The 15,982-nt window shown below is 45.3% G+C and overlaps 1 protein-coding gene across 1 annotated transcript in view; it reads left to right on the top strand.

Moving 5' to 3' along the window:
* LOC125724953 (NACHT, LRR and PYD domains-containing protein 12-like) overlaps window positions 1-2,100 on the top strand; it is a 31,562-nt gene extending 29,462 nt beyond the window's left edge. The window contains exon 17 of the mRNA XM_049001444.1: window positions 1,323-2,100. Coding sequence (XP_048857401.1) covers window positions 1,323-1,846 — 524 coding nt within the window. The 3' untranslated portion in view covers window positions 1,847-2,100. The remainder of the gene's footprint in view (window positions 1-1,322) is intronic.
* Window positions 2,101-15,982: the final 13,882 nt, after the last annotated feature.

The raw sequence follows: 15,982 nt of genomic DNA, 5'->3' as shown, positions 1-15,982 counted from the left end.
CTTATTGCAGTCATCTGGGGAAAAAAATCAGTTCTGTTTTTCGAATTAATGCTATGATAATCCCGTTTTTCTGAACAATATTTTTCTGTTTTTCTGAATTAATGAGATAACTTTTCTGTTTTTCATGATGCACGCTCTGTGTAGTTTAATTCACTTTTATTGATGGTTTGTAGACGGTATTATCATTAGTTTGTCGGCTTTGCGCGGCACCTATTCCGCCCCGCTTGACACTGCAGTGTTTCTCCCGGATCAGTAGATACAGTCTGACATGCTTCACGGAAATAAGCCGATGCATGTGAAATGCATTCAGACCGGCTTTGCTGTGACTAAAGACCATGTCAGACAATCGCTGCAAATACTGGATCCTCATGGGACGCGACTCCGGCGCCGGAATCATCCTTTGTATCAGAATCCAGGTCCAAACTTTTATTAAATATCACTTTAAATATGTTATAATATTGCTTAAATATTCTGTTACTGATGGCCATTTTCAAGCCGCACGCACCGGCTTTAGCGGTTAGAAGGAAAGACACTGACTTTAGTATTGATCTCTGGTGCCGTTTTGCGGTAAATATGTTTGTGGTGAATATGTCTGATGAATGTAGGAGAGGATCACTTTTCCCCAATTATGCAGGTTTGTGACTCGACTAAACTGGGCACCAGGTATAAGAAACAGCTCACAACAGAAGTATAGGAATAAGCCTTTATTACCAGGATTCCACAACTCAGCGACCCAGACAACACCGCAACCCCCCACAGAATGATCTCAGCACAGAAATCTCTAAAACACTTGGGAAAACACTTCACACTCAGCTAAAACCCCCGGCTAAAGTTCACACGTGGACAATAAAAAGGCCTGGGCAGCTCACATCAACACAAGGGCCATGAAAACCAAAATCACGTGTGGTTCCTCCTAAACAACACATAAATACACAAGGAAAAAGAATCAATTCATATCAAACAATATTATTTAAATTAACTAGTCGGGGGAAGACAGCCCAATCCCCCGAAAACAAAACCCACAACACAAACAATAATCCAACTCCTAGAAGGAACCACAAACCTTTCCTGTGGTGCCTGGAATCCACGCCGCTGCCACCAATCGCGGACCGGCGTCGTTAGCTTCCCAACTTGGCGCACCCCAATAACTCACCGTATGTCCCACAATGCAATCATTTTCCCGCGCCATCCGACATTTCCTGAGCTGTTTCATAAGCTTCAGTTCCCGCTTCGTTAGGGGAAGCTGTGCTGTTTTTATATCGTACAAAAACATAAAGTACAGGCGGCCTGATGGGATTAATAATTCTTCCTCCTGCCTACAGACTCCTGCCGGCTGATGCTGGACCCCAACACAGCACACAGAAGCCTGTCTCTGTCAGGGGGGAACAGGAAGGTGACATGGGGGGCAGAGCGGCAGCCATATCCTGATCATCCAGAGAGATTTGACAGCTGGAACCAAGTTCTGTGCAGAGAGAGTCTGATTGGCCGCTGTTACTGGGAGGCTGAGTGGGATGGACGTGCAGCCTGGATAGGAGTGACTTATACAGGAATCGAGAGGAAAGGAGGTAGTGCTGACTTTCTGCTTGGATACAATGACAAGTCATGGTGTCTGTGCTGTAATACTGACAGATACTCTGTCTGTCACAATAATAAACAGACTCTCTTACCCATAGAGCCCTCAGGCTCCCACAGAGTAGGAGTGTATCTGGACTGGGGGGCTGGTGCTCTGTCCTTCTACAGAGTCTCCTCTGATGGACTGACCCCCCTGCACAGATTCACCTCCTCATTCACTGAGTCCCTCTATCCAGGGTTTTATGTTTATATAAACTCCTCAGTGTCACTGTGACGTGTTGCTGGTTCTCCTGGCAAAAGGGTAAAATCTCTGCTTTTTAACCTTTTAATCCTTTTTACTCAGTGAGCTGGATAACCATGAAAAATATATTTTTATAGTTTTTCTCTCTGACTAAAATGTAATTAAATGTAATTCTGATGAGTGGGGGGGGGCTTTCGCCCTCCCCTGTATATGTACATTTTATATATTTATGTCTATTTACTGTTTTCCCTCCCTGTACAATGACAATAAAGGCTTTCTGTTCTGTCCTATTAATGTCCTGCTTCAGCGTCACCCAAAGCATAACTGAGTAACATAATGAAACCACAGTCTGCTGGATTAAGTTAAATTCACTGTATTACTGCAGCTGAACATAAGTGACACAATGACACTCAGTCAATGTGTATAATAATCATTTAACTGGAGACATAACAGGCACAAAAAAATTGGAAAATATAATTATGTCCTGTTACTGTCCTGATTCAGTGGATTAAAGTAAATAAAATTATTATTTATATATTTCAATATATAATGAAGTTATATGTTGTTAAACGAGGTGTTAAACGATTAAACCCCCCTCGGTGTAGGCTGGCTATGCCCCCATCAGACAGAAGGGGCAGGCAGGTGCCCAGGAACCCTTCCCCCCCCACTCCACTGTAAAAGGTCTGGTTACTCCCCTGTTAGACAGAACGGGCAGGTGCCCAGGCAGCCTTGCCACCCCCACCCCACTGTATAAGGTCTGGTTGCTCCCCAGTCGGACAGAACGGGCAGGTGCCCAGGCAGCCTTGCCACCCCCACCCCACTGTAAAAGGTCTGGTTGCTCCCCCGTCGGAGAGAATGGGCAGGTGCCCAGGCAGCCTTGCCATCCCCACCCCACTGTAAAAGGTTTGGTTGCTCCCCCGTCAGACAAAACGGGCAAGTGCCCAGGCAGTCTTTCCACCCCCATCCCACTGTAAAAGGTCTGGTAATGCCCCCGTCGAACAGAATGGGCAGGTGCCCATGCAGCCTTGCCACCCCCCTTATGTGTCTGACCCAGAGAAATTGATGCATAGATAGATACTGAATCCATTGCCCCCTCCCACCCTCGACTGGCAAACGCCAGTACATTTATTTACGTGCATTATGATGAGACGTGTAAGAATATACACAGACATCCATTAACAATCCAGCATTCCATTCATTATCTATTCGAGATTAACATTTTATGCAGTGACTGTAGTCAGTTATACTATCTCTCTATAATGCTGCTGCCATATTTCTTACATCCACTGGACACATCAGTTCACAGAACAAGTGATCCTTCCGGAAACAATGTGTACTTTTCTGGGACGCCATTTAGTGTCTGAGACAAAACACAGATAACTAAATAAAAGAGGTTCAGAATTAAATTACAAGAAATCGGATATATGTGCGATATTAAGTCCCATGTAAATCAGACCTAGACGTGTTTGAGTAGATTACCAGGTTTCCTCTGGTTATTATACTTACCGCACACAATATTAAGAAAATGTAAGTAAACCGAAATCTCCTTGCAATGAATTAGCATCCTGTGAGTATCAAGTGCTGCACCCCATACATTAGCAATGGACATCAGATCACTGTATTCAACTGGGTGAGGGGTTATTCAGAAAGGACGAGTGTATTATTATAAAACAGATTAATAAATCAGCTGGTTTAAGCAGCTATTAATGTATGTCTTGTTCAATAATCCAACATACTTTCCCAGCTGGCAGCTTTCAAAGAGGATTGACCTCATTGTTCTTGCCAAACTCGACATTTATGAAGGCCTCTATACCTTAACAAGCTTACGATCAAATGCATCTCGGCCCTTCAAGTCCTGTCTGGATGTCTGGAGGTGATTTTCTGTACTGAGTTAGATGAAATGCATGAATCCATTTCCAAAAGCTGTTTATCTGGGTCCCCGCGATGGGGCCCCTTAAATATGGTGCCAGTATCTCACAGGCCTAATCCTAATCAGATGCTCGAGCCACCTCATCTTGCTCCTCTCGATGCGGAGGAGCAGCGGCTTTACTCTGAGCCCCTCCCAAATGACTGAGCTCCTCACCCTATCTCTAAGGGAGAGCCCAGCCACCCTATGGAGGAAACCCATTTCGGCCGCTTGCACCCGCGATCTCGTTCTTTCGGTCACTACCCATAGCTTATGACCATAGGTGAGGGTAGGAACGTAGATTGACTGGTAAATCAAGAGCTTTGCTTTTTGGCTCAGCTCCCTCTTCACCATGACAGACCGATGCAACACCCGCATCACTGCTGATGCCGCACCGATCCACCTGTCGAGCTCCCGTTCCATCATTCTCCCTCTCGTGAACAAGACCTTGAGATACTTAAACTCCTCCATTTGGGGGAGGACCCCTTCCCCAACCCGGAGACAGCATTCTATCGTTTTCCGGCTGAGAACCATGGTCTCGGATTTGGAGGTGCTGATTCTCATCCCAGCCGCTTCACACTCGGCTGCGAACTGTCCCAGTGAGAGTTGAAGGTCACGTTCCGATGAAGCCAACAGAACCACATCATCTGCAAAAAGCAGAGACCTAATCCTGAAGTCACCGAACCGGACGCCCTCAACGCCCCAGCTGCACCTAGAAATATTGTCCATAAAAACTATGAACAGAATTGGTGACAAAGGGCAGCCCTGACGGAGTCCAACCCTCACTGGAAACGAGTCCGACTTATTGCCGCCCATGCGGACCAGGCTCTGGCACCGGTCATACAGGGACCGAACCGCCCTTAAAAGGAAGCCCGGCAGCCCATACTCCCGGAGCACCCCCCACAGGACTCACCAAGGAACACGTTCGAATGCCTTCTCCAAGTCCACAAAACACATGTAGACTGCTCGGGCAAACTCCCATGAACCCTCCAAAACCCTGCTGAGAGTATAGCGCTGGTCCACTGTTCCACGGCCTTTCTTAAAGAGGGGGGACCACCACCCCGGTCTGCCAGTCCAGAAGCACTGCCCCCGATGTCCACGCGATGCCGTAGATGCGTGTCAACCAGGACAGCCTCGCAACATCCAGAGCCTTGAGGAACTCCGGGCGAATCTCATTAACCCCCGGGGCCCGGCCACCGAGGAGCTTTTTGACCACCTCAGCGACCTCCACCCCAGAGATAGGTGAGTCCACCCCCAAGTCCCCACCCTCTGCTTCCACATTGGAAAGTGTGTCAGTGGGATTGAGGAGGTCTTTAAAGTATTCCTTCCACCAACCAAAAACGTCCAGAGTTGTGGTCAGCAGTGCATCATCCCCACCATAAACAGTGTTGATGTTGTACCGCTTTCCCTCCCTGAGCCGCCGGATGGTGGACCAGAACCTCCTCGAAGCCGTCCAGAAGTTGTTTTCTATGGCCTCGCCGTACTCCTCCCACACCCGAGTTTTTGCCTCAGCAACCACCAAAGCCGCATCACTCTTGGCCTGCCGGTAGCCGTCGGCTGCGTCTGGAGTCCCACAGGCCCGATAAGACTCCTTCTTCAGCTTGACGGCATCCCTTACCACCGGTGTCCACCAGCGGGTTCGGGGATTGCCGCCGCGACAGGCACCGACCACCTTACGGCCGCAGCTCCGGTCAGCCGCCTCTATAATGGAGGCGCGGAACATAGCCCATTCGGACTCAATGTCCCCCGCCTCACCCGGGATATGGGAGAAGTTCTGCCTGATAGGGGATTCCGCCAGACATTTCCAGCAGACCGTCACTATACGCTTGGGCCTGCCAGGCCTGGCCGACTACCTCCCCCACCAGTGGAGCCAACCCACGACCAGGAAGTGTTCAGTTGACAGCTCCGCCCCTCTCTTCACGCGAGTGTCCAATACATGCGGCCGCAAGTCCGACGACACGACCACAAAGTCGATCATCGAACTGCGGCCTAGAGTGTCCTGGTGCCAAGTGCACATATGGACACCCTTATGCCTGAACATGGTGTTATTATGGACAATCCATGACGAGCACAGAAGTCCAATAAAAAAACACCGCATGGGTTCAGATCGGGGGGGCCGTTCCTCCCAATCACGCCCCTCCAGGTTTCACTGTCATTGCCCACGTGAGCATTGAAGTCCCCCAGCAGAACAAGACCCCTTCCAAACTCCAGACTCCAAAAAGGGTGGGTATTCTGAACTGCCGTTTGGCGCATAAGCGCAAACAACAGTCAGGACCCGTCCCCCCACCCGAAGGCAAAGGGAGGCTACCCTCTCGTCCACTGCGGTAAACCCCAATGTACAGGCACCCAGCCAGAGGGTAATAAGTATGCCCACCCCCGCTCGGCACCTCTCCCCGTGGACAACTCCAGAGTGGAAAAGGGTCCAACCCCCCTCAAGGAGACTGGTTCCAGAGCCCAAGCCATGCGTCGAGGTGAGTCCGACTATATCTAGCCGGAACTTCGCAACCTCGCACAGCTGCTCAGGCTCCTTCACTATCAGAGAGGTGACATTCCATGTCCCTATAGCTAGCTTCTGCAGCCGAGGATCGGACCGCCAAGGTCCCTGCCTTTGGTCACCGCCCAACTCACATCGCACCCGACCCCTATGGCCCCTCCCATGGGTGGTGAGCCCATTGGAGGGGGGACCCACGTGCCTTGTTCGGGCTGTGCCGGACCAGGTCCCATAGGTGTAGGCCTGGCCACCAGGCGCTCGCTATCGAGCCCCAACCCCAGGCCTGGCTCCAGGTGGGGGCCCCAGTGACCCACGTCTGGGCAAGGGAAACCGTGAATCCAAAATCTTTCTCTTCATTGGGGGTCTTCTGAGCCGCACTTCGTCTGGTTCCTCACCCAGGACTTGTTTGCCTTGGCTGACCCTACCAGGGGCATAAAGTCCCAGACAACATAGCTCCTGAGATCATTGGAACACAGCTTTATTAAACAGTCCATGAGATGAACAGAAATTTGAATGAAAATACCCATAAAAAATGTCAGCTAAATGACTCCTGTCATACAGCATCTGTGTGTCAGATTCATAGCGACGATCTGGGCTGTTAATAAATACAGGTCCCTCGTGTTATCAGACTCTGTGTTTCCCCTGGTCCCTGTCGGCCACACAGCTCAGCATGTTGAGCATGTGATTGTCTGTGAACCTTTCTGTCCCGAGTTTGAATCCTGCTTCCTTTGTTTTTGTATTTTACTCCCTAGTGTTTCATTTGTATGAGTTTTTCTAGTTCATGTGTCTGGTGATTTTGTATTTGGTTTTGGTTAAACTCTTTGTGCCCGTGCTTGTGTTTCTACCTGTCTGTTACTCCCCAGTCTTAGTTCCTGTTTCCTTAGTTAGTTCTTAGTTTCCCTCTTCAGTTCCCTGAGTTAATTAGTTCCACCTGTTGCCCGTTCTTGTACCTGCCCTTGTGTGTTTCCCTGATTGTTCGTTGTCCTGCACCTTCCCATCCATCCATCCATCCATTTTCCAAACCGCTTATCCTATTGGGTCGCGGGGGGTCCGGAGCCTATCCCGGAATCAATGGGCACGAGGCAGGGAACAACCCAGGATGGGGGGCCAGCCCATCGCAGGGCACACTCACACACCATTCACTCACACATGCACACCTATGGGCAATTCAGCAACTCCAATTAGCCTCAGCATGTTTTTGGACTGTAGGGGGGAAACCGGAGTACCCGGAGGAAACCCCACGACGACACGGGGAGAACATGCAAACTCCGCACACATGTGACCCAGGCGGAGACTCGAACCCGGGTCCCAGAGGTGTGAGGCGACAGTGCTAACCACTGCACCACCATGCCGCCCCCCCCTGCACCTTCCCCTATTGGTTAATTGTTTGTTTCACTCCTGCTTGTCATCACCCTGTTCAGTGTTTGTATTTAAGTTCCTGCCTGAGTTTTAGTCCCTAGTGCTTCATTGTTTGTGATTAGTATGATTCTGTTGACTGTGAATGTTCTCATTCTGTTACATGTATCTTCTGCTTACCTGCCTGCTTGTGATTAGTATGATTCTGTTGACTGTGAATGTTCTCATTCTGTTACATCTATCTTCTGCTTACCTGCCTGCTTGTCATTAGTCTTTGCTGATCCCATTTTGTTTCTGACCCCTCGTGCTCCTTTTGCTTTTTGTCCTGTTCTTAGTCTTTTCTGTTTTATGTAATAAATCCCCATTTGCTGTGAGCCGCAAGTGGGTCGTCCACCATTTCCGTTCCCCGCCTGCATGACGCCTCGTTCCCGCTCAGAACCCGCCCGGATCCATGACAAAGTCTGCGTTTAAGTTTGTTTCCCCAGTGCGGTCACTGTAAAGTCATCGCGTGTTTTCCTGTGTACAATCCTGCTTAAACCCCGTGTTCCTTCACTTCTCGGATTCCAGCTCGTGTTTCCCTGTAGAGAGACGCTGACTTAAGCACGAGCTTTATGGCACCTAGTAAAACAAACTACAGCAGACGTATAGTCTATCATTATCATTCATGAGGACCTATAACTGTCACATGTAAATTCACCTGCAAACTGAACATTCTCACTTTCTCTCACAAAGAGAAGGAGGGGATAATGGCATCAGAGTCAGCTTTAGGTGAGACCTGGGTTTTTCTTAATTTTCTTTTCCTAAAGTCGTGCTAACAGTCCTGTTAAACACATCCTCTTTATTACTTGTTTGGTAAGTATTACATAATTGGAGAATTATTACGTCATTGATCTCCTCAATGGATCTGGTTGGTCTATGAAGGCGTTCCCATGTGTCATTCTGCAGTGATGTCTTCTGGAAAACAAAACAAACAGAGATGCAGTAATTTATTAAGCTCACTGTATCTTTGCATTAGAGCAGAACTCAGTGTAATTGGATCACAGAACTGTAAGAACATAAGAAATTTCCAAATGAGATGAGGCCATTCGGCACATCAAGCTCATTCTTGTAGACTGAAACTAGTGCACTGAGACTATAATAAACAGTCTGTGTTTTCATCATGCCTAATGACACATGCATAGGCAAAGGAATCTGAGGTTGGAGATGTAGCACTGACACAGGTCCTGACATTAGTTCTTGATGAGGGCTTAGATGTTCTATATCCTCCACACGGCACAGTGATGAGAATAGCGAGAAGCTGAGCTGGAGTCGCAGTTAATCTATGTCACAGTCAGTCGGAAAATGAGCCAAACTGACAAATATGGCCAAAATTGCAACTGATTGTTTTTCTTCCATCCATCCATCCATCCATCCACCCATCCATCCATCCATCCAGACCAGATGTAGCTGATATTCTTACAGCTGAGTCACTCTTATTCCAAATGTCTCTATAGCAACTTTATCATTGAAGTTCAGGAACCCGTGTCAACCAGGAACTTATGTAGCTCTTGATCACTTCCATGTGTTGCTTTCCCACTGCACAACAGAAACTGTGACCTTTACGTAAGAAGACGCAAAAAGCGTGTAGGATAAACTTCATACGAAATTACACCACGATCCCAAATCTCTCAGCCTCCCACAGTCTCTCGACCTCCACAGACTAAAAATTATGTCACGTTATTCTACTAATAAGGGTTGGAAAGTTTCAGGACTGGAACCACTAATAGACAGAAGTACATTATACTGGCTATCAATCGAATTTTCAGATGCAGAAATTTGGGGACACAAGCAAAAAGGTCATTGATGCCTTTAATGTAACTGAGGTATAAAAAAAATCCTTCTGCTCAATTTTTGCTCCACTTCTCTTTTCCCCTCATTTCTATGAAACTTTCAAGTTGGCGCTGGGACTTGTGGTCAACCAATTAGCAAAGTTTATCACTATAAGCCCCATCCAGTAGCTCTTGGTTGAGTGAAAAGTACATCTTCTGGAGTAGTAACTAAAAACAGTTCAGGAACAACCTCCTAGGACCTACAATCGGGCCAAGGTCCTCGGGGTGAGAAAGTGATAGAAGTTCCAGGTTCCTGCAAAAAAACATGGAGACCATAACGTCTCTAAAAGGTGAAAACACTACATGTCAAGCGCCCCCTACTGGCTGGCTGCAGTACCATTATTAGCACCATCCATCCCCATGTGTTTCAGTAGTAAAATAGGCGATTTTCCACATCACTTTCATGTCTTTCCATCTACAGTCTCTAATTCAAACAGTTAGTTTTCCCTATGCTAACATCTGCAGATTTTTAATTTTCCTCCAGAAATTAGTCATTAAAACATTATTCTAACTATATTGTAAGTAGGCTTACCTGACATCGACTCTATTCTCTACTGCACAGACTCGGGCTCCAAATTTGACAACATGCTGAGGGTTTGTTTCACTTCCTAAGAACAGAAGGCAGTGCAGACAAGTGTCCATGTTTTATACAGTCGATGGGTCAGAGTATATTCACAGACAAGAGGCTCAGACTGAAACACAACAGAACAGAGTTATAACTTTCTCTTTAAATTTCTCAAAACAAAGGAAAGCTTAATTTATCATTAAACTTTGGAAATATAATATTCTAAATGTCCCAGACTGTTTAATATATTGATCACTTTAAACTGGTATATCTGATGCACGTCACACCCAGGGTGAACCCCTGCCCTGTGCTGGCTGGGCCCTGGCTCCCCTGCAACAATGACCCGCATGTGGATGGATGGACACTGTATGTACATTAGTCAGCCACATATGCTGGACGGCTTTGTTTTCCGGACAGTCTGGGCTACTCAGATATGCCATAATTTGATGTGTAAATGCTGACAGTCTTCATATCATCCTTCTTATCAGGAAAAGCTACTTGTGCATATAGATATTTCTCAATTTTTAGTCTAATATAAAAATTGTCAAGCAGTACAAATAGAATCTTATAAATGCTGAGATTAGAGTATCTGCGATGCAGGAATGCAATGTTTTCATTGGGGACCTTTCTATGGCTTAGTACTGTGAAGGAATACATGGTTAGTGCCAGGCGCAAATGAATATCTTTGATTTTGCATCCATTTGGTAACTTGTTGAAGTTGTCTGATAGTCAGTAATGCATGGTTTAATTATTATGATTTTTTATTTATTACTTTATAACATGTGAAAGAAACTGAAATCAAAAGCTTATTCTAGTTTATGGTCCACTGGATAAACACAGACATTACAGACGGTTTTAGAGTCTAATACTGAATGATTTTTGCTGTCATTTTGCTCGGTGCACATGCTGTGAATGTTACAGTAAATTTGAGAATGTGTTTGTGGTCAGTATCAATATGGTGTGTTCGATTATTTTTGGGTGCGTTCGATTATTTCTCTCCAACTCGGAACTCGGATGAAAAAGTCACAAAACGTCACGAAAAACGTCACTTCCCATCAGAAACACGCCTCTTTTATGACGTTGATGTTGAATGTTTTCTTGTCTGAGTTGCCCCGTTACGTAATTTCATCTGTCAGCATCCAGACCGCTCTACACCAAAACCTCATTCCGTACGGAGAGTCGAAAGGGTCAAAACGTATTGTTTGTTTTGCGTTAATAAGCTGAAAATTAATACGCTTACGTGAACATTTTGTTTTGGCATACAGTTCATTATAAAAATGGGAAGCTCCTCACCTTGCTGAGTGTTTCATCAAAGTAACGGAACACCTTAACCTGTTAATTTAAAGAAAAGAAAACGATATAATTCATAAAATTAGGGCAAGCATGCTGTTTTTGTTCAAAAGTGCATGAAACATTGAAAATTGTTTTACTCTGTCGTTGGTATGTATAAAAAGACGCTAATCTGTTTAGAATAAATGTTTGTTTCCAGCAAAATTCTGTGGCTTCAGTGATTTTCCGAAAAGTGGCTCTTCTCAATTCGGTTGCCGACCCCTGAGCCAGACTGACATCCAGTGAGCTGGACAGAAGCATCTGTCGTGAAATTGCTAAGTGTGGCTGCATGTCTAAGCTTTTCTGTTAGTGTTCAGGTAAACAAACTATGTATAGAAATGAGGTTTTCCTTTTGCTAAGCAGACAAATGAAATATCTGTGTTCAGTAATAAAATGAGTTGAATAAGTACCTCTGACTGTCAGTCTCTTTCCCGTGCGCTCATGCTTTGTGTGGCTCTGCACTGCCATCTACTGACAGAATAAAGTAGTTGCACCCAAGACATGCTAAAGACATGCTGGAAAAATTCCACGGCAATATCGCATGTTCGTGTTCATTATAACCACATTCACGGTGCCTCCTGCTGACAGGCTTGATCGTAGCACATTGCTATGAGTCTTCAGTCAAACTGACACAAATCTATAACATTCATGGTAACTGATATTGTGTTTATCTCCCAAAGCACCTTCTGAAGTAAGAATTGTGCTTTTGGGAAACACAGGATCTGGGAAGATCAGCACAGGAAATGTTATCCTGGGGGAAGAGAACGAGTCAGTGAAGATGGTACTGAAGTGGTTTGGGGAGGAAGCCCTGAAACACACAGGTGTCCTCTTCACACGGGCTGATGGGCTTAAAGAAAACCAAACCATTGAGGAATATGTGAAGGAGAACAAGGATCTGAAGGAACTTGTTGATAAGTGTGGAGGCCGAGTTCATGTCATTCACTCTAAGCACTCAGCAACAGAAAAGATAAAAATGCTCAGTCTGCAGATCTCATGGAACAACTACAGCAAGTGATGATAGAGAGGAGAGAAGCTGGGGAATCACAGGCTGTTCAGACACTGGAGGAGATGAAGAACTGGCAGTTAGAACAAAGATCATCACACCTGATCAGGAACCAGGCCAAGGGTCAGGAAGACCTTCAAGCTCTGATGGAAACCTGGATGAATCAGAGTACAGGAGTAACAGCCTTCAGATTAAACAGCTGCTGACAACTATAGAGAACATGGTGACAAACAATGGCAGCAGTCATTACACAAATAAATCACTACAGGTAATAACAGACGCTATAGAAATGGAGGTGAAAAAGACAAAAGAAGAGATGGAGGAGAGAGGAGAGGAAGCAGGGGAGTCTGAGATCAGGAGAAGAGCAAGAGAGAGTGGGGTGGGGCATTAGGGGCAGCAGGAGCTGGGGCAGTTGGGGCATTAGGAGCTGGGGCATTAGGGGCAGCAGGAGCTGCAGAAGCTGGAGCATTATGGGCAGCAGCAGCTGGAGCATTAGGGGCAGCAGGAGCTGGGGCAGTTGGGGGATTAGGGGCAGCAGGAGCTGGGGCATTAGGGGCAGCAGGAGCTGCAGCTACAGAAGCTGGGGTAGTTGTGGCATTAGGTGCAGTTCTGATCTGCTTGCGATTTTTGTCTAAAAACAAATGCTGGTGTTATCAAAAACTATGTTATGTGGCTATATTCCAGATTTATTACAGCCAAACACATCTGGGAGCTCCAAGGAACCTCCTTCTCCTTATATTTCCCTCCTTCCCACTCTTCCCTCAAATACTGTCACATTTGTGTTTTTTCCACACTCACACCCTGTCTTGATGATGCTCTCCCTTAGCAAAAAGTAGTTTATTCAAGTGTACTACGAGTATACTTATTTTAGGCTAAAACTGTGTGCATGTTGCCATATGCATGGCAAACTATTTTACAGTCTTATCTTGTATAATAGGACATAAACATTTAATTTGATAGTTATCTTTTATTTTCACATCCGAACACAACGCACGAACATGAAGGGGTGGTTTGCATTTGCAACCAACCCCTCCGCAAACCCCCCAGCGGAATACTGGCCGTGGACCGGCGTGGGAATCCCCAAGCTGGAAGACTGTACTGCGTCATGTTAACATTAGTTAGCTAGTTAGAATGGATACAGAGTGCACCAGACTAAAACTATAAAGGAAGTAAGGTGTATGACATAGTAAAACACTTACTAACTGGTAATGCACGTTAGCATTACGTTAAATGACAACTTTACCTGTTACCAGAACAGTCTCCTATACGGACGCCGAATGACAGCAGGCAGAAGGCGGCGCGTTTTTCAAAAATACAACGTTACGCCACGTTATTTACAGGCACTTCTAACACCAACATTTGCAGCCATTAATTCATAGGTGGTAGTAACACTGAAATTACGTTTTCTGCTTCAAAATAAGGCAACACTATAAGTTTGATAATTTATTATTTTTCTTTACTTAACCGTACCTTCCTCTGTCTCTTCTTATTGACGTTGAGGAAAGTGTCAAGTATAAATTAAAGATGCAAAATTATCAAAGACAGACACAACACTGAAGAGAAGACAAACACAGTTTGAATCGGAATTATATGGTTTATTGTTAAGCTCTTATCATATTTTTACAGCGTATTTTATCATATTTTAACAGCCTATCATCATATTTTAACTTAGCCTATCATATATATTTAACTTAGCCTATAATTATATTTTAACAGCCTATCGTCATATTTTAACAGCCTATCTTATTATATTTTAACTTATCCTATCTCATCTTAACCTCTTATCCTATCTTATATCTATAACAACACTTAAATAATATCTGTATTAACCCTCCGTCCCCGGCCATAACCCACAAGTCCGTCACCAATATGTGTATTAACCCTCCGTCCCCGGCCATAACCCATAAGTCCATCAGTCCTCTTTCTTGTGGCTCCTGCTTCCTCCAGGGGGGGTGGTTCGTCCCTCCCGTTCCATGGGCGAATCCTCAGGCCACGGTCATTTTCTTTTCTTCCAGTCTGGCACAGCCGATTGTGAAAACAAGGAAAGATTATTGATATAGCACATTTTATACTCTAATTAAAGTGTTATAATAAGGTCTCTTAAGCCAGGACTTTACCTTCGGCATGTAACACACTGTCCATCGGGGCTTGTCCGTGTCATCCGTCTTAATCACCTTCACCATATCCACCCCCTCGCCGCTGTTCGTCTCCAGTGCCTCGTTTTTTTCAGAAAATGTCTCACCTTCCTTATGTGTTATTTTCACTTTGATTTTAATTTTAATTTGAATCTTAACAACCTTCATTTCTTTGTTTTCCATTTTTAAGCGTTAAGAGTCTTCAAAATACCACCAGTCGCGAAATAAATTTGATAAGATAAGTACATGTGATTCAAAAGTAATCAAGCTGTTGTCACGGACGCCCAGGCATTCGTACTATAACAGACAATGCGATCCTACGCAGCTCGTCGGCGACTTTCGGCCGCGTTCGGCTCCGACTGACCGCTCTTAGGTCCGATTCGGCTGTAAGCAGGTTGCCAACTCTGTCGCATCTGGCGCGAGACTCGGGCTTTGTGACTCAAACGCTCACGGCAAGAAATCTTACGGCGAATCTCTATTAATCAATTTTAGACCTAACATTAGCTACATCAAAAACTTTGGGGCAGTTTTGCAAACCCCATTTACAAGGTAATAAAACTGTTATATGCACGTGAATACGTGTGTAGACTTATCCCGAATTGAAAATTTCACTCCAACCAGCTGACCAAAGTTGGCAACCCTGAGTAAGTCGGCCCTATATTTTATATACAAAAATATGTAGGGGGCACATAACTTGTATGAAAGTACGTGCGGTAATGTTTTGTTTTTCGCGCTGTTATAATAGGAAATCACTGCATTTTAGCCTTCCTGCCGCGAAAGAAGTACAAATTAATCACTTAAATGTTAAGCTGTACGGTTTTTTTGTCATGACAGCGTGAATGCACATAAAATAAATACGCATTCGCGCTGCTACAACAAGGAATTGCCGCGCGTGTACGGGGAACGCGTACTTGGACTGTGGTGTGTTCATGTTGATTGTTGTCACATCACTGATCGGGGAATCAGGAAACAAGGGATTTATTGGGGAAACCAGCTAGGAACACGGGGCAATACAGGTAGCAACTTCATGGACAGGACTGGGGAAATACATTTTGACGCAGACTATAATACACAGGACTAATGAAAACAGCTGGAAACAGCGAATGACATAGAAATTCCACACGAGGTAAACGAGGGGGCGTGGCACACGGGAGGAGCGGACGAGCGCGCATGACAATTGTAAGACAGACCACCTTGAATTGTTGGACGTAACACTTGTGTGTATTGAGGTTTTTTCCCCCCTCCCCTCCCTTTTATGAGTATGCACTGCGCATGGCCTTGGTGTGTCTTGAGTATTACAAAATGCACCATGAACTGTCTATGTTATATGTCTATATTTTATCTTTATTTAAGCAATAATATGTGCTCTTGATGTGTTGTTTTTCAGAGAGCTGGAGGGATTTGACAAAAACATCCTTTTAGAAATGCGTGAGGAAGTAACTTCTTTTCTTTTTGAAAAGTAGTGTATCTGTCAGGTTTGCGACACAACAGAGAAATTAAATATTATGTTTCACTC

Source organism: Brienomyrus brachyistius, unplaced genomic scaffold, assembly GCF_023856365.1.
Source record: "Brienomyrus brachyistius isolate T26 unplaced genomic scaffold, BBRACH_0.4 scaffold58, whole genome shotgun sequence".
Lineage (NCBI taxonomy): Eukaryota > Metazoa > Chordata > Actinopteri > Osteoglossiformes > Mormyridae > Brienomyrus > Brienomyrus brachyistius.
This window is presented reverse-complemented; position numbering and strand designations above follow the sequence as displayed.